The 24299-nt window shown below is 39.8% G+C and overlaps 1 protein-coding gene across 2 annotated transcripts; it reads left to right on the top strand.

Annotated features, from left to right (window-relative positions):
• Positions 1-952: 952 nt before the first annotated feature.
• LOC135101207 (uncharacterized) lies at positions 953-23399 on the top strand. Of its 2 annotated transcripts, none has more exons than XM_064004818.1 (5): positions 953-1090; positions 21045-21159; positions 22267-22392; positions 22625-22781; positions 23169-23399. In XM_064004818.1, exons 2-5 carry the CDS (start codon positions 21046-21048, stop codon positions 23219-23221), a joined length of 450 nt encoding a protein of 149 aa, XP_063860888.1. In that variant the 5' UTR covers positions 953-1090; position 21045; the 3' UTR covers positions 23222-23399. The 2 variants fall into 2 exon arrangements, with proteins under 2 accessions (XP_063860888.1, XP_063860887.1); XM_064004817.1 differs by lacking the exon at positions 953-1090 and adding an exon at positions 19519-19571.
• Positions 23400-24299: the final 900 nt, after the last annotated feature.

Below are 24299 nucleotides of genomic sequence, written 5' to 3'. Positions count from 1 at the left end.
CTCTCTCTTTAGGGATGTGTTCAAATTATGAAAAACAGAGATGAGATAGAATGGTAGAGAAAAGAAGAGGAAGAAAGGAAAAAGGAAAAATGAGAGAAAAAAGAACAAGAAGGAGAGAAAGAAAACGAAAAGGAAAAGAAAAAAATAAGAAGAATAGAAAGAATAAAGAAGAACTATTATAAGAACAAGAGCAAGAAGAAGAAAAAAGTATCATCCTTCCTTTCCTGAGTGCCTATTGCAGCATTTTCTTATCATTTTTTTTTTTCGTTGGATGTTGAAATGGTAAGGAATGTTCGAATCATGCAAAAACAGAACTGGAATAAAACTGTAAAAAAAAAAAAGAAAAAAAGAGGAAAACGTGTTGTATTTACCGTGGCGTCACTTGTTTTGTTTTTGCTTTTGCTTTTTTTACATAGTCTTCTTCAAACTTTACTTCTTTTTCTTTTATAGTCTTCTTAGAATTCTTTTTTTTTTTTTCAGATGATGCAAAACATGGGGCATTTGCTGTAGCATGGAACCTAATGGAACATGGAACATGATGGCACATGGATTGGATGGAACATGAATTGGTGAAAAGGAACAGGAAAAAAAATGTTGTGTTTGATGAAGTGGTCGAAAGGAAAAAGAAATAGTGTGTTTGATGAACTGGTCGAAAGGAAAACAAAAAGTGTATTTGATGAACTGATCCATAAAGAAAAAAAGTGTTGCGTTTTCTGTTGGGTGGCTGCCTCGCTTTCTTCAGCATCTCCATTAAATTTTCCTAAACCGCCTTTTGACAGGAAGGGTGTTCATATTATGAATAACAGAAGCGAAACAGAATGGTAAGGAAGAAGAATTTTTTTTTGTATCTGCCATTGCGTTTCCTCCATGTTTTCCTCGTACTCGCTCAGGAGTGTGAGTCAGTGATCTGTGAATGGAAATTAATGAGAGAATTGCAGTGACCAATATACTTCGATATCACAACAGACTCGACAAGACCTGACCAGCCTGTCTCGATAAGCCCTCAGCCAGATCCAACTCAGACCAACCCGACCAGACCCAAAACAAACACGGCTTAAAGATTGAAGGAAAACGGTGGACGCAGAAGTAGGTAAGTACTGCATGTTACTTTACTTTTGACCTTGCGTGTTTTCAAGGACCGTATATTCTTAAATGTTTTGGTGCCTTCGTTCGCTTGCTTCCAACAGGCTCTACTGGAATTCTTTGAGGTTTTAAAATCTGTTTTCCTAATTCTAGTGACAGTTTAACAAGTATTCTGTATCCTTATTGGCAAGTACAGCCTTGGTAACCGGATTTATCATCTCTGGCCTACAAGAAAAAAGAGTTCTTACGGAGCCTAAAGCGTTTCAGAATACGGACCTTGAATATGAGATGATTGAGTGTTGTGTATTAGGAAGGGAGCCATGAAGTGTCTCGAATGTATGATGATGTAGGCAGTTGCACATAAGGAAAAAAATAACGACGCACGACAGATGTCTACAATACTGAATGATGAATTACAGCAAATCACGCTTTAGGAAAAAAACAAAACAAAAACATTTATTATCTACGGTATATAAAGCGATATGGTGAGTTCCTGAGCTTTACAAAATAAATAAATAAATAAATAAATAAATAAATAAATAAATGAAAAATAATTAAAATAGATAAATAAATGAATAAATAGATCACCTAAAATATGAAAGTGTATATGTATGAAGTAACGAAAACAAACTGATATATACAACTCATTCAGACAGAAGAAAACGGGAATGATCCTTGATGAGAGGAGATGCAAGGCAAGGCTGCGGTGGTGGGGGTGGTGGTGGTAATGGCGTATAGATGAGAGAGACGTGAAGATATTAAAGTACAGAAAGAAAGAAAAAAGACAAAGGAAAAGACATTCTAATCAAGACGGTATTTCTTCTCTTCCTGACCTTTCCATACCAGTTCTTTGTGGTCCAATTTGAACACCTTTCACCCTCGTCCTTTTCACTCCCATAAGAAATAAAACGAAGAAGAATGTCTAAGGAAAGCACCAAATAAACACTACAAGGGACGAAGTATTTCTTGTCTGCTCCTTTTCGAACATTCCATCCCAGTTCCGACTCGAATTATGAGAGATATTTGAACCTATAACAAAAAAAACTTAAGATGAACAAGAGAAAGAGGAAGGTACAGAGAAAATAAAAAAAAATACATATATTACTTTTTCTTTGCTTATCCTTAATTCAATCAGAAGAAGAAGAAGAAGAAGAAGAAGAAGAAGAAGAAGAAGAGGAAAAAAGAACACGAAGATGAAGAACAAGATGATGAAGATTAAGATGGAAATAGAGATGAAGATGAAGAAACAACGGAGATGAAGATGAAGATGAAGAAACAAAAACAACAACAACAACAACAAATAACCACCACCACCAACAACAACAACAACAACAAAGAGGAAGAGGAGGACGAGGAGGAGGAGGAGGAGGAGGAGGAGACGGAGGAGGATGTTGATGACGGAGATAAGAGAAGGAAAGAAAACATACGAGAATTGTAAGATATTTTAACATGATAACAATAAAAAAAAACAGTAATGATGATAATGATAATAACAGTAGCAAAAATAATAATAATAATAATAATGATAATAATAACAGCAAGGACAGCACCACCACTGACACCTATCATAAGGCAGACATAACATTAAATTACTAGTTTGAAAGAACCGCCGAAGACCATGAGTCTGCTTACAATTCAAGAACTAATATACAAAAAAAAAAAAAAAAAACGACGAATAATTAAAGTAATGAGTTTGAATGTAATGAGAAGAGTGACCATGGCCATACAGGAAGAAGAGAAAGGGGAAAAGAACAAGGAAGGATGGAAGGAAGGAAAGAAGAAGAGGAAGAGGTGGGGGGAAGTTGGAATATGGAAGAGAAGAAAAAAAAAATAGTGGGAGGAGTTAGAGTGAGGGTAGGAGAAGGAGCAGGAGGAGAGGAGGAGGAAGAGGAAAGGAAGATGTAAAAGGACTGGAATGATGGTAATAATAATAACAATAATAATGATAATAATAATAATAATGATAATAATAATAATAATAATAATAATAATAATAATAATAATAATAATAATAATAATAATAATAATAATAATAATAACAATAATAATAATAATAATAATAATAATAATAATAATAATAATAATAATAATAATAATAAGAAGAAGAAGAAGAAGCAGAAAGGTGATGGCGACGATAAGGAGGAGGAGCAAGAAGAGCAGAGGAGGAGGAAGAGGTGGAGGAACTAAAAGATAAGAGTCGATGAAGATGAAGAGCAGCAAAAGATATCATTATATTCCCTGGCCTGGCAGACACGTGACCAGTGACTGCCTGCCTGCATGCCTGCATGCCTGCATGCCTGCATGCCTGTTTGCCTGCCTGCCAGTCTGCCCGCCTGCCCTCCCTCCCCTGGCGTGGCTGCAACACGCACTTGTTCCTCACACCCTGCAGGCCTGGCACACCCGGACCCACCACCCTCACCACCCACCCCCTCAACAGCCTGTCCCTCAGCCGCCGCTCCAGCCTTGTGGCGTGGTGTGGTAAGACTTACACAGTGTAATGTTTGTGCAGCAGTAAAGGTCAAAGGTTACTACTGAGGGAAGCGGACTTCCCGGCGGGCGGCTTTGCGTCACCGACACGTCAGCTTGTGTTTTGTTTTTTACCTGTGTGCAGGCCAAGCCTGACGCCCATCACTGGCGGGGCGTGGGATCCCGTGAGGCAAGGTAACTGGAACCCAGGTTGACTTTTTTGGTCGATGAGGGGGCGATACGGATTTCTGAGAATGGCCAGCACACTTTCTTAATGAGCGATGTAGCTCGTGCGATGTAGCGGTGCCCGAGGCTTAAGCTCACGGCTCTCCTGGAACGCCAGTGGGCGGGGAAGCCCCTGCGTGGCGGGACAGGTTTAGCGCTGGCAATCCCGATGACACTCACCGAGGAATTTTTGCGGTAGTTGCAGCAGCATCATGCAGCAATTACCGCCTCGTGGGTAAGTGACGCGGAAACTCCGCCGCTCACGTCACCTGGCCGTGAAACCCCGTCATTATCTCCTCATCACCCGCCACAATACTCACTCGACCTAAACAACAGTCATGCCTCAATTTCACAGGAATTTGTTGTTAAATTACTTGATATTCGGTGCAGCGGGTTCATCTCGTGTCTCGTCTCTCCACGTCCACTTTTGGTTTCTGAACTACTAGGCGATTCTCCTTCAAATGGCGTGGTCTGGCTCGCGGTGTCCGCTATGCAAGGCGGATGTGGGAGAATATAGCAAAAATCACAATAATCTACTTACTATAGTTTTCCTTCGGTGCTGGTAGGACGTGGGTAAGCCTTGTAATTGGATAAAGTTCGGCGATCACACAGGCCTCTGTTATACACACCTACCTATTCACCCAACCACATGTATACACCATCCACTCATACCACCGACACCCATCTACATCCGCAGCAAAACCCCTATATCCACACACATGCACAAATGCACGGGTATTTTCCAATAAATTTTATGTTACATTTCTTAGTTTGCGTAATCTTCATTGTACACCTCCATCGGCACACAGAAAAGAAACAGAATATCCAGAAAGTTGACAAACGGCTGGTGGGGGGAGAGTCATGCAAATGATGGAAGATAGCGCACTGTTTAATTAATGTCTAAGGTTCCAGTAAAGCTCATTGCCGGTCCACAGTTATTGCAAAGAGGTGGCAAGCAGAGAGGCAACATTACCCAGGGATGGACGGTCAGTCTTAAATGGTCTTGGGTCTTCATCGGTTGAAGCATACTTAGATTATTGAATCTTATTCTCACAGAGCAAATATTTCCCTTCCTATTTTCTCCCAGCTCTATTCTGTTCAGCTCCCTAATGCGAGAATTAACCAGTATTCTCAATATTTCATCTCTTGTACCGGTGAACTCTTCCTGCCAGCTTCTGTATTTCCTCTTGCCTTGACTTAAGTACCTTCAAGATGGAGGTTTCAAGACAATTCTCCATGTAATTTCGTATCTTCTTTCGGAATGTCCGCTTTAGGGACTGGGATTTTCAACGGACCGTTTCTTTCCTATTGTACTCGTTTTGTACTCGTACCTTGGCCAAAATTCCTCTTACATATAAAAAAGGTGAGGATCGAACACAATGTACATCATTATCATCACCTCTAGGATTCCACTGCAGGACAAAGGACTCCCTCCGCCTCCGCCTCCTCCTCCTTTTCCTCCTCCTTCTCTTCATCCTCTCATCTTTGTTGGTTGTCTGTCAATAAATATTCCAGGCCACTGAGGAGAAACTTCCTATTTCACCTGCCAGCCTCCTTTCCCCAGTCATGAAGGAGCTCTTACACAGTCTTGTTTTCCTTGGAGTGGCGGGAAGTCTCGTCATGGCACGGAAGTAAAGGACATTAGTTTTATGAGGCAGATGTTTTCATAACCTTAGACACAGAAAACTCATTATGAATAGGAAAAAATAGAATAAAAAAAGAAAAAAAACTATTGAAGTTGCAAATGATGAATAGAAGAAATTGAATAAAGTTCTTGAAATCACACATGATGAGGAGAAGGAATGAAAAAGAAAACGGAAGAAAAATGGAATAGAAATCTTAAAATTACACTGATTCACGTATATTTTCATTACTCGGTCTACAAGTCTCTCGCGTTTGAGAACACAAAACATAACAACATATGGGAAGCTGCAGGAAGTCCATAAGTCAAATATATCCACTTACATCCACCTACCATTCCTATATCTACTTAAAAGGAAAAGTTTGAGTGGAGCGAAGGTTACACACACACACACACACACACACACACACACACAGACACACACACACACACACACACGTCAGTCCCTGTATTAAATATATCCACTTGTTTCCACCTATCATCACTACGAGCATAGGTTTGACTGAAGAGGTTATACACACCAAGCTACCCATTACCTTACCCACCGCTCACCCACCAACACCCACCAACACCCCCCCCCCTCACACACACACACAGGGAAACTACTTCTCTAACACTCATAGTTCCGCCATCTCCCAAACCTCAGAATACATATCCCACAAGGTCCCATCCTGCATTGCCCTCAACTCTACTGCCGAGGCGTTGCTTTACTTATATACATGAGTGCAGGTTGCTTCATCTCCCCCATCTTTCGTCCTCCTGAAGGTCACGTCAGCACCTGCTGTACAAAGTCATCCTCGGCAGGGCAGTGACCAGCGGAAGCCTCGGGGAAGTCTCGGGACAGCAGGTTACGCGTGAAGCTTCTGGCGCCGCTTGGAGTAAGGAACACCGGCTATGTATTTTTAGAAGAGAGTGATGATAATATGTCCTGTTTTGTTTGATACGACAGGTGTTGTTCCCTAGAGACACTGGGGAAAGACAGGTGTTATCTCTATTTGTCTGGTTGTCTGTCTTGTCTGGTTTGGCTGTCAGGCTGTTTGGTTCTGCTCGTGTCTCATTTCTGTGTCTGTCTGTCTCTCCGTTTCTCGGTTTATCTTTCTCTCTGTCTGTCTTCTCTGTCTGTCTGTTTTTTCGGTTTGTCTGCCTTCTCTCTCTCTCTCTCTCTCTCTCTCTCTCTCTCTCTCTCTCTCTCTCTCTCTCTCTCTCTCTCTCTCTCTCTCTCTCGTTCTCTCTCTCTCGTTTCGTAAATAAATAGTTGAGTTCCCCATCTTGCCATACAATACAATATGCTACATCACGCGTCAGCCGCCCCGCCTCCCACGTTTCGCTTGTCAGTGGCCTTGAGGAGCCACATGGAGACTTGTCCACACACCAGTTAACAAAGGATTAAATGTTAACACCGCGACGTCTCTCAGGCAGACCCAGTCCTCTGCTGCATGCGTCACCACCACCACATCCACCTCCACCACCAAGAATATGATCATGCGTTACAAAGGACTAATATAAGTACAAATGTAGGAATAATTTTTTTTCCCCCTTTGGTTTTATTTTGATGTCTTACGGAAAAATTAAGTGAATTCAACTAAGTGTGAATCACGTGCAAGGTACAAGGCATGTTCGATTATGTTTTTTTTTTTTCTGGTTATCTCTTAAGATCGTATTAGATTAAGAAAAATAACAAAATAAGTAGGAGGAAACTGGTCCTCAAACAGTGATAGATGAATGGAATGTATTCAGTAATCAGGTTCCTATTGCCGGGTCAATAAAGAGCTATTAAAAGATGAGGCATATTTATGGATGAGTGTAGTGGATGGAAATATGTTTTATACAAGGTCAAAGAGATGATTAGTTGAGTTCTCATGAGTGTTTTTCCCTTGGTGACGCAGAATCCTTGTTGAACTAACACTAAAATCATGAAAATGTCCAAAAATCCCAATAACTTCCACTGAAACTCTTTAAAAGTACTTTGAAGCGCTTAGGACTCTCAAAAGGACTATTTTCAAAGGCCACAGAGATGATTAGTCGGATTTCCGTGATTTTTTTTCGTGATGATACAGAACCCTTGTAAAAATCACCACTAGAATCATGATAAGTACCCTTGAAAACCTCAGTGATCTCCTCTGATGCGTGTTAAAAGTAGCTGAGATAAGACCATGAAATGTTTGAGAATGCAATCGAAAGTGTGTTGCAAAGGGTTGGGAGAGTGTTCGTCCTTCGGGGATGGAGGCAACTGAGGCTTTCACTAACGATGAATCACCGTACCGTTTACAGACGATAAACAAAGTGTTAGCACTCACTGTGAGGGGGAATTACACTAACCAGGAGTTACTGTTGTGATATGTTCTCCTTAACAACTCTGACTGCTTTAGTATCTTCACATCTCCACTGCAAGGCGGATTTACACTAAGCAGGGGTTACTTTTGTGATATGTACTTGCTAGCGACTCTGGCTGGTTTAGTAAGCATCTTCACCTTCTCTAAACTATTGTCATTATTATTGTGCATGTTGCAGAAGTCGTTAAATGCAAGGAACGTCGAAGTTGCAACTGCTGTTCTCCAATAGTGTTACAAGGTCTTCTTTCTGAATATATTGATTGACTGCTGTGATTAAAGAAGTGCCTAGACATTGCAGGTGACAAAGAAGTGCTTCGGAAATGCCTATACAAACTAAATATTCATGATTTTCCATCAACACCGTCTTGTAATTCCAGACTCACCATTGCCTTTATGAAACTTTTTACCTTTTTAGTTTTATGTACAGAGTTATAGTTCCGTGTCTGTGTTTATGTCTGTTTTTTTTTGTTTGTTTTTACCTTTGTTTCTGCTTCTGTCTTTCCTCTTTTCTGTTTTTTTTTTTTTTTTTGTCTTTTGTATACGTTTATATCTGTTTGTCCATATATATGTCAGTTATGCTTCAGTTTTTGCCTAGTATGTCTTTATATCCTTATCTTTGTCTATATCTTTATGCCTTCGTCTATGTCTGTATGTCTGTTTTTGTCCGTTTGTATGTCTCCGTCTGTCTCTTGTTTACACTCACAGCACACGTTTACAGTCACACGCAGTTTCTTTCCATACATATTCACAATGTATCACTACTGGGTAACGTCCTGAAGATAGCCGTGCCTTCATATCGAAGATGAAGTATAGGTACTGCAGCAGGATTTCTAGACCTGCAAAAGTGGCGGACATGGAGCGGCCGGTGACCCCGCGGAGGAGGTGCGACCGTCAGAAACCTTGACCATGAGCGGCAGAGCCGGTGAAGCGAGTCCCGCCGGGCTGCTGCATACTTCTCCCCTCTGCTCGTCTTCTATCTAGAGCACCAGTGTAGATCTGCTCCCTCACTCATTGATTGTATGTATTTTAGCAGGAGTAACTAACTGAATGGTGGGTTTTCATATCGATCATGAAATCAGAGAGTGAAAGTTGTTTGCGTACCTGGTCAAGGCAGAACACGAGGCAACTTGTGAGCTAACCAGGCTTGAATAACAAGAAGGCGTCGGAAGGGGAGTGGTGAGTGAATGAGGGAACAATGAAGCATATAGTCAATTACAAGAAAAAAATCAACTAAAATGTGTAACAATAAATTACTTAGAACAGTCTCATTAATAGGTTTTAATTAATGTGGAGTTCTGGATCTTGGTGACTGTTTCAATAATCTTCTTTACATTTCAAGATTTAATGATAAAAAAAACAAATAAAGAGAGAAGAAAAAGTAAACCAAGATGTAAATATTAAGAGGAAAAATACCTGTTATTTAAAGGAAATGCAAACGTTTGTGGTTGACACTGACTGCTTTGGGAAACGAGGGTGATGAGCGGCATTATTAAGAGGTAACCTCCAGTCGTCTTCACTGGAGACAGGAAATACCTCAGTCATCACCTCGGCCAGGCTTCCGTGTCGCCTTTGTTAGGACTCGGCGAGGGCGAGCACTCGGGCAGGTGCTCAAGGGCTCAGGTGTGCTGTGCTGCCTTCTGAGGGGCGGCCATTATGAGGGCTTTTATTTTTTCTTCAACAAGAGAACACACACACACACACACACACACACACACACACACACACACACACACACACACACACACACACACACACACACACACACACACACACACTATACACTGGGAGTGTTTTAATCTTTCTTTGCCGAGAACAAATACACACATGCCCTCCCTTCAACACATACACACACACACACACACACACACATAGAGGTCGCCGGAAGGAAGCAACAAGGCCTAATGTTGCAAGACACTCAATACTCATCAATAAACCAGTTTGTTCTTTATTTCATGTTCAATAGTTAAAAGACAAGCTTTTTGTGGTTGTTTGTGTGCACTCAGTTAATTTCAAACTACAATATTACATTATTTGATGTAGTATCTCTTCAAGGCAAAATCTTTCTTTGAAGCAAATCAGTATATTTTCTCATATTTTTTCTTAGTCATCCTATACGCCAAGCACAGCTCAGCAACCAAACACCAACTGCCCTATTTTTGGCAGTTTCCCTTACGGCAGTAGCGTGTTGCGCCAAACACGTCTTGAAATATGATTATCGAGTGACCATGAAGGCAAAGTGTGCAACATTCAAACCTTTAGAGCTGCTTCACTTCAGTTTGTGCTATATATATATTTTTTTCTTTTGTAAGCCATTGCGCAGCGCGTCAGTAAAGCAGTGTTTATTTATGTAACACTTCCTACCGAGAGGGAGAAAGGAGTTTGGAAATCCCGGACACACGCCGTGCTCGCCGACGTCCTTCCTCTAGTGGCTTTAAAGGAAGCACTTTCTCGAAAACAGCCTTTCCCGCTAGCATGAAATTGATCCGCGGTGACTAATGACCGAATGCAGTGTCTCAGTGACCTTGACCCACCTCCCTGTTCACACCGAGACGTAGTTTGCTCCGTGACGAGCCACGCCCCCACCAGCGTGTCCAGCCGAGCGAGACGCGAAGTAATTTACAGCCTTATATAATGACTGCTCAGTGGCTTAATCGGTTTTTATCATCAGAAAACCGCCTGCACGAACAATTCTCTTCGCTTTTTTCGTTACAGAGACACATTTTGTAGACAGTAGAAGAATGGAATAGTCTCTAGTAGTCAGGTAGTTGGTGTCGAGTTGATACAGAACTAAAAAGATTAAACAAACAAATGGATGGGGATGATACGTGAAAATTAATGGGCACGTTTTATAAAAGGACTGCCACGTGTAGGCCTGATGGTTCTTACAGCTTCTCTTGTTTTCTTATGTTCTTATATTGTTCCATCACACAATTGCTTTTGATCTGCGTGTTAAGAACTCTGGCCAAGTACATAAATATGAGAGATAAAATGCCTACTTAGCATCCCACTCATAAAAAAGAAAAAAAAAAGAAAAATAAATAGACAAATAAAATAAAGAGCAGGAGGAGAATGAATAAAATTAGCCAGTTTGATTACGGAAAAATCGCAGCCAATTTAGCGTATTAGCTCACTAACTTATTCAATTTTTATAATCAAACAACAGTAAGCACGAATAATTCCCCCCCCCCCATTTTTTTCCTCATCATACAGATTTATATTTACAGATCTCCTTCCATCCCGCGCCTCTATTTAAGATCATGTCTATAACGCAACACGGGTGGTACCTTGGGGCAGGACGAGACAATATATTAAAGATCCAGTGCTGTGCCTTATGTAATGCATGCAATAAATGTAAATGGAGAGAGAGAGAGAGAGAAAGAGAAAAAAAAGTGCATGTTCGAGAGGCAAAAAACTAGTTCAAGAAAATATTTACTCTCATGCCACAGATCCGCCTTGTATTATTGGCGGTGCTCTTATTACATGAACACCTGCATGTACCGGGTGACCGCTGGCCTGTGTGGGGTGTGCAGGCATATAAGACAACCCGGGACGGAAACGCTTGCGGTGTGACGGGGCGGCCTTACTGACTGCTCTCCAAGACTGGCTAGGCGGCCTTGAGGTGTGGAGTCATGACAATGCCCATCACGACAAATGACGGTGGTGGTGGTGGCGGTGGTGCTGGTGGTGGTAGTGGTGGTAGTGGTGGTGGTGGTGGTAGTGGTGGTGGTAGTAGTGGTGGTGGTGGTGGTGATGATATGATAATAATAATAATAATAATAATAATAATAATAATAATAATAATAATAATAATAATAATAATAACAGTATTGATAATATAAAAATTTGATGGAAATGATAATAAGAATAGCAGTAGTAGTATTATCATTATTATTTTTATTATATTATTATTATTATTATTATTATTATTATTATTATTATTATTATTTGGAGTTGTACATTAGTAGTAGTAGTAATAGTAGTAGTAGTAGTAGTAGTAGTAGTAGTAGTAGTAGTAGTAGTAGTAGTAGTAGTAGTAGTAGTTGTTGTTGTTATAGTAGTAGTAGTAGTAATAGTTGTAGCAGTAGCAGTAGTAGGAGTAGCAGCAGCAGTAGTAATAGTAGTAGCAATAATAGTAGTAGTAATAATAGTAGTAGTAGTAGTAGTAGTAGTAGTAGTAGTAGTAGTAGTAGTAGTAGTAGTAGTAGTAGTAGTAGTAGTAGTTGTTGTTGTTGTAATTGTAGTTGTAGTTGTAATAACAGTAGTAGTAGTAGTAGTAGTAGTAGTAGTAGTAGTAGTAGAAGTAGTAGTAGTAGTAGTAGCAATGATATTATTATTATTACTACTACCACTGCTACTACTACTATTACCTAAGAACACTAGCAGGAGCATACAGTGAGTAGCTGGAGGAACCTGGCTGAACACCTGACGGGGATTTCTGAACTATTATCAAATATATTCTTTCATAAACATCCTTCTTTAGTATTTTCTTTTTTTTTTATTTTCTTGGTCGGGGTGTGGGGAGGGAGATCGTGACGGTTTTACTGTACTAGTCAAGATTTTCACATAGGAACATCTTATATCTTCATTTCATGTATCGTATTTTCTTTATTATGATTTTTTTTTTCTATTAGGAATAATATAATGAAGTATTACGCCATAACATAGGGACTTCCCTCACATAACTTATTGATTTTACTGAAAGAAAAATCAACTTTTTAATTCAAGTTTTTTATTAGGAACCTTAAAAATAAGTCCTGTCTTCCAATATGAGAGATTGTGTTGGGCAATGTGAAGGTCTTAGTGAAACAATTTACTCCTTGCGGTTTTTATCAAGAACATCCGAACATAGAAGCGTGTTTCAATATATGAGGACTTATCTTCAACTTATGAGGTGCTATTAAGACACCTCGAAGAACTAAATTGCTGTCTCTCTCGGCTTTTTAAAACTCTCCAAACCACGAACACTATGAGAGCTTTACTAAATATACGATACCGCCTTCATGTGATCCTTTACAACTATAATTTTAATTTACAGAAGATCATTATATTAAACTAAAAAGAAGCCATGGTAGTTTTATCTTTTATTTTACTAATCCCAGGCAACTTAACCAATGAAAAATCTAACTACAAACACCACGGAAGCTTCACTAAATATATGGTAACACTTTCTGGTTTGCGAATCATCTTTAAGCAACTTTACTGATGAATAAATGAGCCATAAACACTAAGAAAGGCTCACTACAATAGCCCCTTCTATTCCTAAACGTACCCACGAGTCCCATTGCGCAAGACTGAGAGTAAGCTGTTATTTCAAGGGAATTCCCTGATTGTTCTCCTTCCTATTTCTTTCATGAATCTGTTGATAACAATAAGATAATTCACCTCTGACACGCCTCCAACATATAAGACAATGGTAGAATAGTGAATAAACTCAGTAATTAATTTGTTTGTGCCGAGTGAGCTTTAAAAGATTAAAATACGGGGAATGATGGGTGGAAAGAAGAAGGTATATATATTTTTTATACAGCAATTGCCACGTGTAGGGCTGATGGTTTCTTGCAGCTTCCCTTATTGTCTTATGTTCTTATGCAAAATACGATTGATTGATTGACTGATTGATTTAAAAAGGGAATGCGCCGCTACACATGCAAAATATGAATAGATGGCTGAACGTGTAAATGGTACAATGAGAGGGAGAGAGAGAGAGAGAGAGAGAGAGAGAGAGAGAGAGAGAGAGAGAGAGAGAGAGAGAGAGAGAGAGAGAGAGCTTGTCAGTAATACCGAAAAAAAAAAAGGCATTAATTCAGTTAGATTACCCGTTTTATGTTGAAAAAGTCGACTGTCAGGTTCTTGTGCTTCTTGCTGTTTATCATTCTTTTTCACCGGTTTTGATTCAGTATATACGATTATGAAAAGTATGCATTTTCTTTTACAGATTCCTTTTAGCTTGAATGTGTCGTATCGTAATAACTGGTTGTTTTATGTAGTCTTCTTTATTTAATTCTAATAAGCTGCTTTCATTGTTTAAACGAAAGAAAATTATATGCAAACTATTAACTTAGGAACGTTTTATATTTTTCTGTTTTATTTTTACCTCAGTCACAGTGTAAGATTTGTACAATATATTGTTTGAACTAGCGAATGTAAATATATTTCTTTTTCGAACAGTGTGCGTGTGTGTGTGTGTGTGTGTGTGTGTGTGTGTGTGTGTGTGTGTGTGTGTGTGTGTGTGTGTGTGTGCGTGTGTGTGTGTGTGTGTGTGTTCTAACCATCTCACTCCTTATATCACTAATGTACAAATACTTAAACGTTTCGGCATATCTTGAAAACTTTTAGCAGGCTCTTGTGGAAGTTAAAGAATACGATCAAAGTTTCACGACTAGAATTAACTGAATTAGTCTAAGAGGTTATAAACAGCCAGAGACGAGGAAAGATAAAGTGCAACTTGACAGTAAGCAATACTGAGTTTAAGAATATGAGCAAAGTTTTATGGCCAGAGTTGATTTGATAAGGCTAAGTGGTAACAGACGGTCAAAGATGAGTTAGGAGGTGAAGTACAGCTTGGCATATGCTCCTCAGCCTTACTTTTCACATTTTCTTCTCCATATGCTACTGTACGTTCGAAGGTCAGAGTTCATCGAGTTGTAATACACTGTTTTCAGGTGACGAAGGTGGAAGGGAAGATGGTGACCTAAGTGTATGTGTAATAAGAGATACATTTCCCATACTGTTGACTGTTTATTTGTAGACTTAGGAGCATTATCTATTATGCTTCCTGTGTGTGTGTGTGTGTGTGTGTGTGTGTGTGTGTGTGTGTGTGTGTGTGTGTGTGTGTGTGTGTGTGTGTGTGTGTGTTTCTGCTCGTTTGTCTATTTGTACGTTTGCCTGTTTACTTGTCTGTCAGTCTACTAGTCTATCTGTCTGACTACCTGCCTGCCTACCTGCCTGCCTGCCTGCCAGTATCTTACTCTCACCTTGACAACAACAGAATATAATTTTCATCTGTTTGCAACTTACTTCAGACGCCAAACCCAAGCAGGCAATAAGAACTAGTGCACTTCAAACACATTACAGTTCCCTATAGATTCAACTCACAAGAGATATATTAATTTTACAGCTAGATAATCCCGTAATTGACTATCACGTATAATACAGAGAGACATTCCTTCATTATTCCCAAACAGCATCCAGGATAGAACAAGAAATAACGGGTTCAAGCTTGAAAAATTTAGGTTTAAGAAAGAGATAGGAAGAAACTGGTTCTCAAATAGAGTGGTAGATGAGTGGAACGGACTCAGTAATCATGTTGTTAGTGCTAAGACATTAAGGAACTTTAAGAGAGGATTAGACGAGTTTATGGGTGGGGATGATGGGTGGAAGTAGGTAGGAATATTTCATACAGGGACTGCCACGTGTAAGCCTGGTCGCTTCTTGCAGCTTCCCTTATTTCTTATGATCTATTACTTCATTGAATATAAAGAAGCAATGGTCAGCATCTGAGAGGATCTTATTATCTCCCTTCCATCCCTCCTCCCTGTCCGGTCTTGCAAGTTGTCTTTTTAAACGTATTGCCCTCCAGTGAAATTGCAGGAAACAAAATACGGTGTCGTGATGGAAGGCTCGGGGATAAGTACAGGAGAACTTGCACAGTATTCTTAAAATTTTCATTGCCATATTTCGTCAGATTTTTTTTAACTAGCTTTAGTGGAAGGTGTTAAGGTATCTGAAGAGCGTGTTCAGGAGTCTAGTGATAGTTAAACAAAACTTCCTTGTCGGATGACGAGAATACGACTTGTGGACTTCGAAAAGCAGTCCCGATGAGAGAACAAAGTGTTTAATAAAAATGTATGTCCTTGGGTTGAAAGAAAAAAAAAAACATTAGTGAGATATTAATGGTTGAGAGAGAGAGAGAGAGAGAGAGAGAGAGAGAGAGAGAGAGAGAGAGAGAGAGAGAGAGAGAGAGAGAGAGAGAGAGGGGGGGGGAAGGGGTGGATAGTAGGTATCATAAGGTAGGATAAAATGGATAGGAGACATTAGGACTCAGGAACATAAGAGCATAAGAAGGTAAAGATAAATAAATATATAGATAAAATAAAATAAAGACTGCACAAGGCCGGGTGACCTACTCAAGGCAGCTCCTGAGAACTTGAAATTTCCTTCCACCCTCCTCTTGAAGCTAACGCCTGCGCACTTACTACGTTCTTCTGGGGTTTATATTCTTAACGCTTCAACGCTATTTACTCGAGTACTTTTAGCTGGCTATTGTGGAAGTTACTTGTATGAATATGTCATCGCTATTAACTCGAGTACTTTTATCTGACTATTGTGGAAATTACTGGGATTCTCAGGAGTGTTTTGTATGAATATAGCGATAATTGAGCAAAAGTTTCTGCGTCGTTGATTGGAAAACATGCATCAAAACCCGATCGAATCATCTCTGTAGCCTTTGAAAATAGTTCGTGTGAGAGTCAGAGGGTTTGTGAACACGGGCCTGCGTTTGTAACACTGATTTACCACCCGATTTGTGAGCCACTTTTTGCCCCTCAAAGATACGATCTGGTTCAGCTCACATCTATTCGTACGCGTTATATCTTAAACCACATGAAACACAAGGGAACACAAGCGAAGAACAAAAAAGCCGTAGAGCTGGCCGCCAGTACGAGGTTGCTTGTGATTAACTAAACTATTCACTGTGAAATGAGACACAAGGATACAGGAAGATTAAGGTTTGGAAGTCATGAATAGGACAAGGAAAGTTGAAATACATCATGAAATATGACTAGTAACAAGGACTACTTGAAAAAGTGTTGATAATGAACTATCTAATCTGAAGCGCGACGGAAATAAACATGTATGATTATTGTATAGAGGGAGTCATGGTTGGAGCAAGGAAAGATGAGAGTCATCAGAGGAAACAGTAACAACTAGTGGGATAATAGAGAAAATATGAGGCTATTTGCAATATGCTATCTAAAGTGAGCGACAAAAATATAGAAACATATAGGAAGATTACTGTGTAAACTAAGTCAGGACAAGAACAAGGAAGGTTAAGAGTCATCAGAAGGAAGGAGTAACAACACGACACCAGAAACACATGGAAAGAACATAAAAATAATGGACTGATAGATGACATTGAAAGATAGTGAAAAAGAATGAGTGGAGGTACAGCCATGGTCAAAAGTGAGATAATGTCCCACAATCTTTTCCATTAGGTGTTGTGCTTTCCTCCAATCTTCTGATTTGTCGACAGTCTCCTTATAAAACTTGAGAACTGACGGATTTTGAAGGACATCAGGGGACTTACTACTGAGAAAAAACACAAAATGCTGAAGTCATTACTGAAGGTGACACGACTTTTGATTGGAGAGGGAAACAAATAAATAAAATAAGTTAATAAATAAATAAAAGTGAGAGACATAAAAACAATAAAGAAAAAAAAAATCAACAACATTGAACAGAAGACACGAGTAAGAGAATGGGAACTAGAAAGGAGGCAAAATGTAAATAAAGAAAAGTTATAGAAAATTGCAAAACTAGAAAGAAAGACTGAAAACAAAGTGGAAAAAAAGGAGGGATTGAAAAAAAAAAAGAAAAAAAGAATACCCTAATGCATAGAACTTCCAACGTACACTTATTCCTATTCTGTCCAACGCAGAAAACTGAACAGGACCTTCACTCTTTCACCCCTTTCACTGGTAAGATTCAGAACGCCCTGCCTGAGTCTCCTTCGCCTTCTTAAGACTTGAACCATTTCAAGAGAGGAAAATCAAGACATCTAAGGAACATATTGGCCTAGCAGAGCGTAAGGGATAGATGCAAAAAAAAAAAAAAAAAGGAAAAATAACATACATAAAAAAAGAAAAGGGGGCAGGGGAGAGATAAATATTTATAAAAAAAAAAAGCATTATGAATGACAAACTCTGGAACTCTACCAATTTATATTTCCTTCTCCCTACGAAAGAAGAAAACCTATAATATCTCTAGAACTAAACTGACCAACATTTTGGAAATTCTATTTATAAATAACTGTTTGGAAGCGGAAAATTAAGCGTTTATTAATTTTTTTCTTCCATTCCCCTATTTTAGTTTTGTTTAGCTTTCTTCACGTGTTGAAAAAAATAAAAAGAAAAGAGAAAACAGAATATGCGAGTATATGAATAAAAAACAAACAAACAAGAGGAGACGTAGGAAAAAAAGTATAAAGGAACAGGTTTCATACTTTTCCTCCTTTTTCCTCGCGTGTTCTTGGCCACTTCCCTACATGTACAAAAAGGTAAAAGGGAAAAAAGGGACATGTGGGTGTAACAACTATAAATAAAAGGGATTACTGGAGTACAAAGGGGGGGCTTTTTTTTTTTTTCTCTGTTACATATTTTGTGCTCTCGACCAGTCTCTTGCACATGTAGAAATAAAATAGCATATGAGTAGAAGTCGAAAAACAAGGGAAGAAAGTAGTCTAGGAGTAAAAAAGGGGCATTTTCTTTTCACTTTTTACTTTTTTCGTCTTATTTTTATGCTCTCAGCGAATTCCCACGTGAAAAAAAGGGACATGAGTGTTAGAATCGAAAAGCAAGGAGAGGACAGACTAGAAATAAGAACAGGCGTCTCTTTTTTCTTTTTTTTCGTCTCATTTTTGTGGTCTCAGCCAGGGTGCAAGAATCGAAATGCACGTAAAGGACATATATAGACTGGGCGTGGTAATGTCACTAATGGTTTATTGAAGTCCCCCATCCACAGCCTCCTTGACCCACTTCGCGCCTTGTACACAAAGGTTGACTGGTGAAGCGAAGCGACACCCACTGGCAAGGAAAAAACGACACACTGATACAGATGATTTTTTTCCTTCCCGCCTTCCCTCTTTGCTCTTAAGTTTCCGCGTTTGGCTCAGAGTGTGAATAAAATGTGCTCTTTTATTTATGGAGTCGTAACTTTTTAACAGTTTTTTTTTCTTTCTTTGTGTCCTTGTCTATATTTTCTTATATTTTTTCCTACTTTTGTCAATCGCCTTGTCTGTCTGTCCATCCGTTCATCTGTTTTTTTTTTTTTTTTATCATTTGGCTCTCTTTCTTTCCTCCTTTCTGTGTATTCACTTTTTTTTTATCTATCTTCATATCTTTTTACTATTTCTTTTTCTGCCTTTCTTTCTTTTCTTTCTGTCTATTTACCTGTTTTTATAATCTATTTACTACCATTTGTCTACCGGTCTGTCTGTCTATCTGTCAATACCCTTCTGTCTATTCACCGTTTTTTTTTTCTATTTTCATGTCTTTTACTATTTCTTTTTCTGCCTTTCTTTCTTTTCTTTCTGTTTATTTGCCTGTTTTTATAATCTATTCACTACCTTTTGTCTACCGGTCTGTCTGTCTATCTGTCAATGTTTTCCTCTACACAAGAATAGATAATAAATCGTCAATGATTCTTCATTTTGCTTTATTTAGAATATTTATTCTTTCTTTCATTCATTAATTTTGTAATGCATATCACTCGCAGACAGTGATAAGAATGAAGTATGTGTGTGTGTGTGTGTTTGTGTGTGTGTGTGGACCCAAGCACCAACAAGAGTGACAAGGACGTGACAATTCAGAATTCGACAGCGGAACAAGAGTAACGCGGAAATGTGCGTAACGAGGCGAACCGAAGCTGTGAAAGAGACGAAAAGGAAAGTTTTGTACGTGATCTACGAGAGTGTGGGATGGGGGGAGAAGGAAGAGGAGAAAAGGAGGGGGAGGTAAGTTTTCCATGGTTTAGTCCTTATATATATACCGAGGGTGCCTGAGAGCTATCATGCATTCTCCTGCAAGTGAGAACACACCTCGTAACAGGTAAGTCTTGACTTCTCGGTAAAGAGAATTTTTCAGTAACGTAGAACTTTAGCGAGTGAAGAGCCAATTCTAGAGTCACGTAGTTAGTCTTGATAACCACAGTAACATTGATCTATGAAATTGAGAGCATAAGAAAACAAGGGAAGTTGTAAGAAGCTATCAGTCATACATGTGGTACTTCCTGCGTACAACATACCTGCCTGTGTATTTTCATCTGTCATCCTCGTCCATAAATTTGTCTAATCTTCTAAAGCTATTGACATGGAACAAACAAGCCGATTAACAAATCACATAGGTTTAAAGTGAGTCTATTAACCACAGTTTATTACTCTATTACGTTCTTATCCCCAAGAGTCTCTTCTTCGTTAAAGTTTTCAACAACTAGACAACCTAAAATTTGATGCTGTTATCAGCTAGTCTCTCTTTCCCTATTCCGACTATATGACAACTTGAGTTTCGCCATTTTCTCGTCTTCCTTTCAGTTTCCAACACCACGGAATCTAACAATTGTTGTTCCTAGTACCGCTTTCGGTTTCCCAACAACATGATGCGTAATGTCTGCCTATTTCTTTATCTTCCTGAGTTTTTTCGACAACACAAATGCAAAGTTTTGTAGATTTCCTCGTCTTGTCTTTCATCTCTGAACACCACGGGACCTAATTATGTCACATACTTCCTTCTCTTCCGAAATTAACAACACGGTGCCCTATTGTGAAATTCCTCGTCTTCCTTTCACTTTTCTTGATTTCCTTCTCCCGCTTTCACAATTTCCTACAGAACGAAGCCTGATTTAGTACCTTCATCTCTCTCTCTCTCTCTCTCTCTCTCTCTCTCTCTCTCTCTCTCTCTCTCTCTCTCTCTCTCTCTCTCTCTCTCTCTCTCTCTCTCTCTCTCTCTCTCTCTCTCTCTCTCCTGGTTTTATATAATAAGTAACTAAGTTTTTACCTTCGTATTCCTTACAGTATTATTAACACGAAAACCTAATTTATGCTTGCTATTTTATTTTGACTTCATGGTTTTCACATATTACAAGACTCAAACGCTGCCAGAATTATCTTAACCTACTTTCTATAACATACGATATCATAAGACACGGCGCTCTATCACAGATCAGTAAACTGACAAATAAATGAATATATAGAGTTGTTGTTCAGAGGTGATAGATACTGATATTTGAAATGGCTTAATAGTTAACTGTTGAACTTTCATCTGCTCCCTTGTAAACATGAGCAGGGCCAAGAGATTCTGAAACGCTTTGTGCCCTCATAAGGACTGTTTTCAGAGACCACGGGGATGACAATCGGATTCTCACTTTCTTTTTTCTTTTCTTTTTTTTTTTCACTGGTGATTTATAATTCTTGTTAAACTTTTCCTCGAATCATAAAATTACCCTTGAAATCTCTAAATAACCTTCTCTATGTTTAGAATACGGCTCAAGGCATTAAACATGTACTTGATCACGATGTTTTCCAGAATGAAGGTATCCGCGGTGTGCATGACCGGCCTGGTGTGGGCGTGTCTGGTAGCGCTGAGTGTGTCCACGCCCTATGGGGGATGGAAATCTCAGCCCAGCTACTCCAGCAACACGGCAAGTACCTAACAGAGGAGGAGGAGGAGGAGGAGGAGGAGGAGGAGGAGGAGGAGGAGGAGGAGGAGAAGGAGGAGGAAGAGGAGGGGGAGGAAGGATGATGTCAGGAGTTTATAAGCTTTAAATCAAAACCACCAAAAAACAAAAAAAAAAACTCTACATGATTAACTGAAAGGAAAATTAAAATGAAAACGTGAGATTACGAAATAAATGAATATACAGATGAATTAATATCTATACGAGCAACTGGATAAGTAGATAAATATATTTGGATGCCAACTGATAGAAAATGAATAAGTACAGCTGGAGCTATAGCTGGAGAAGAAATTAGGAAGGATGAACACGAGAAAAATAAGGGAAGCTGCAAGAAACCATAAGGCCTAAACGTGGCAGTCCCTGTATATAATATGTCTGCCTATCTTCACCTACGATATTCAAGCTAGTTATGCTGTCTGACTGTCTGGACGTCTGGTGAACTACTGACTGGCTGTCAATTAAGCTATCTCACTGGCTGTCTTAATTGCTAGCTATTTTCCCAGTTAATACAAAACACAATTAAAGTGTGGAAGTCACCGAAGAACCGCCAGCCAGTTGATTCGTTTCGACATGTAACAATGAAGTGTGCAGGAAGTGAAACAATGATCTGCACCATCACCTTGTCACCTTGGTCGCCCGCCGCGGGCGTGAAAGGTGAATGGTATGGCATGGGCGTAGCTCTCCTTGGCATTTACTCAAATAAATCACTTATAATGAGTTAACACACACACATACACACACACACACACACACACACACACACACACACACACAAACTGGATATCAGCTTAACGCTCGTCTCATTAACCAAAAGCCAGATGATCATTCACCACCAAGCACCACCTGGACCAACTTTCCTGTCTACCCACACCAGCAAGAGTCGTCCTGCTCCCCCATGAAGCTCTTCCATCCAAGCCTTTTACATTCTCCATTTATGTTCACTCTAGCCTTGTAAATGTTTCAGAGTAAAATCCCTTTCTTCTCATTACCAAGCATTTCCTGGCAACAGGTTTTGCTGCTCACAGTCTCTGGTGGTGATTCAGCCTTGCTCACGGCTCTCCTCTTTTTCAGGGGTGCGGTACCAAGGTGCACCACTTCACCAAGATCTTGGCCAGCACCGTGACGAAGACCTCCACCTCCACCTCCACCGTCACTAGCGCCACCGCCACCTCCACCTCCACCAAGACTGTGACGCTGGTAAGGGAAGTAGTGGAGCAGACGGAAATTCTATCATCAGTACCAGTAAATTATCAAAGTCCTTGATAAGATCCAGACTGAACGTTTATGATAGGATGATATTCAATGTTTTTTTTTTTTTTTTTGAGAGAGAGAGAGAGAGAGAGAGAGAGAGAGAGAGAGAGAGAGAGAGAGAGAGAGAGAGAGAGAGAGAGAGCGCCTTACATTGATTATTCTTTAATACCATTTTCAGCTGAGTACAGCAACATCCACCACCACAACCACCTCCGTCTCCACCACCACCTCCACCACCACCTCCACCGCCACCTCCACCTCTACCTCTACCACCACTACCACCACCACCAGTACCGGCACCACCACCGTCACCGTGCTATCCCCGTGCACCATCGGTACGTCCACCTTCACAAGAGTAGCCTCCTCCATTCTGGCCACTTAACCCTGCTATGTTCAGCTTTGCCTCCCTTGCCCTCTGAACCACTAACACAATTCCTTCCTCCATTCTGATGTCCCCACTTCTCCTTTCCCTCCTTCCCTTTCTTAATATTTACAGGTAGCATTTATTATTTTATTTGACTATATTGATTATATTTACTGGTATTTGCCATTGCTGCCTGTGCATGTTCTTACTAGTGATAAGTATTTCTAAAACCTATTGCATGCGTGGGTCAATGCTGGCGGGTAGACTGCCAGAGTACGATAATACAGCCTTAATTCAGTCCCCGTGACCGTACCGACAATGTTTGCCCGTGTAACCTTTTCTCTCTTCTGCCGGACAGACGTGCGCAACAGAGACTCATCGTCCAAGTACAAGGGCTGGGCCTGGTCCTGAGGAGAGAGCGACCACGCAGACCTCACAGCTTGATTACATTCCATGCCTAACATTATGATTCGTATCGTCAAGGTGCACCATTTCAAATTGTAGTTATATTTATATGAATTCAAGTTAAGATTCTATTTATGAGTTGTTCTTTAAAATGTGAACGTAGCATTAAATCAGTTCTATCATATCACGAGATTTACTATCCTTTTGTCCTCGACTGAAAGAGATTCACTCAGAAGGGAGAGGTAATAATAATAATAATAATAATAATAATAATAATAATAATAACAATAATTTTGGCAGCCACCGGCTTCGGTACAAACTTTAATGGTGCAATTGACAGCTCACCTCTCTATACTGACAAGTGTTTATGACTATATAATTTCCCGCCCCCCATGGCTTAGAAGACAACACGTCAGAATATTAACAAAATGGAAATTATGAAGACACCACGTTCCCTTAGGAAAAAGGACATTCGTGTTTACTTTCTTATGAAATATTACTTGATATGCCATACAACTTAGATGTTTACAGATAAGTGAAGGAGATTACTTCGCGAGTCAGTTTATGTTTCCTGCTTTGTATTGTGTACAGTATCCATAACAACTGCTACTCTGATCTAATATTAGTAGCACCGACAATAATATTATTGCCTGGAGATGTGGCACGCTATACGTATTATGATTGAGTCTAGGTTCAAGTCCTCAACGCGTTTTCTCTCAATATCATACGAAAGAGAGAAAGAAAGGGGAGACTATTCTCCAGGGTTAGGTCAGTTGCTTCGCCGAAATACTATACTGTATAGTGCCGCGTACTAGTATGTATTTCTTATGACATTCATTTAATCCGATGTAGAAACGAGCGAGTAGCAGACTAAGAGCCTGTCAAAACTAAGGCGACTGTCGAGGCGAGCTAACACCTAAGTACTGGTGGCGGAGAGTGACGGGGTGTGTTCAGCACCAGCTACACGTGGGAGGGGCAGCACAACAGTGTATTACTGGAGGTCATTTCGTGAGACTTTCCAGGCCTTCTAGTCCAAGTTCCACACATATGTCATGGATAATAAGAGGAGTCGGTGTGACGTCAC

This window comes from Scylla paramamosain, chromosome 6 (assembly GCF_035594125.1).
Source record: "Scylla paramamosain isolate STU-SP2022 chromosome 6, ASM3559412v1, whole genome shotgun sequence".
Taxonomy (NCBI): Eukaryota; Metazoa; Arthropoda; class Malacostraca; order Decapoda; family Portunidae; genus Scylla; species Scylla paramamosain.
The sequence above is the reverse complement of the archived record's forward strand: the minus strand, read 5'-3'. Positions and strand labels throughout refer to the sequence as shown.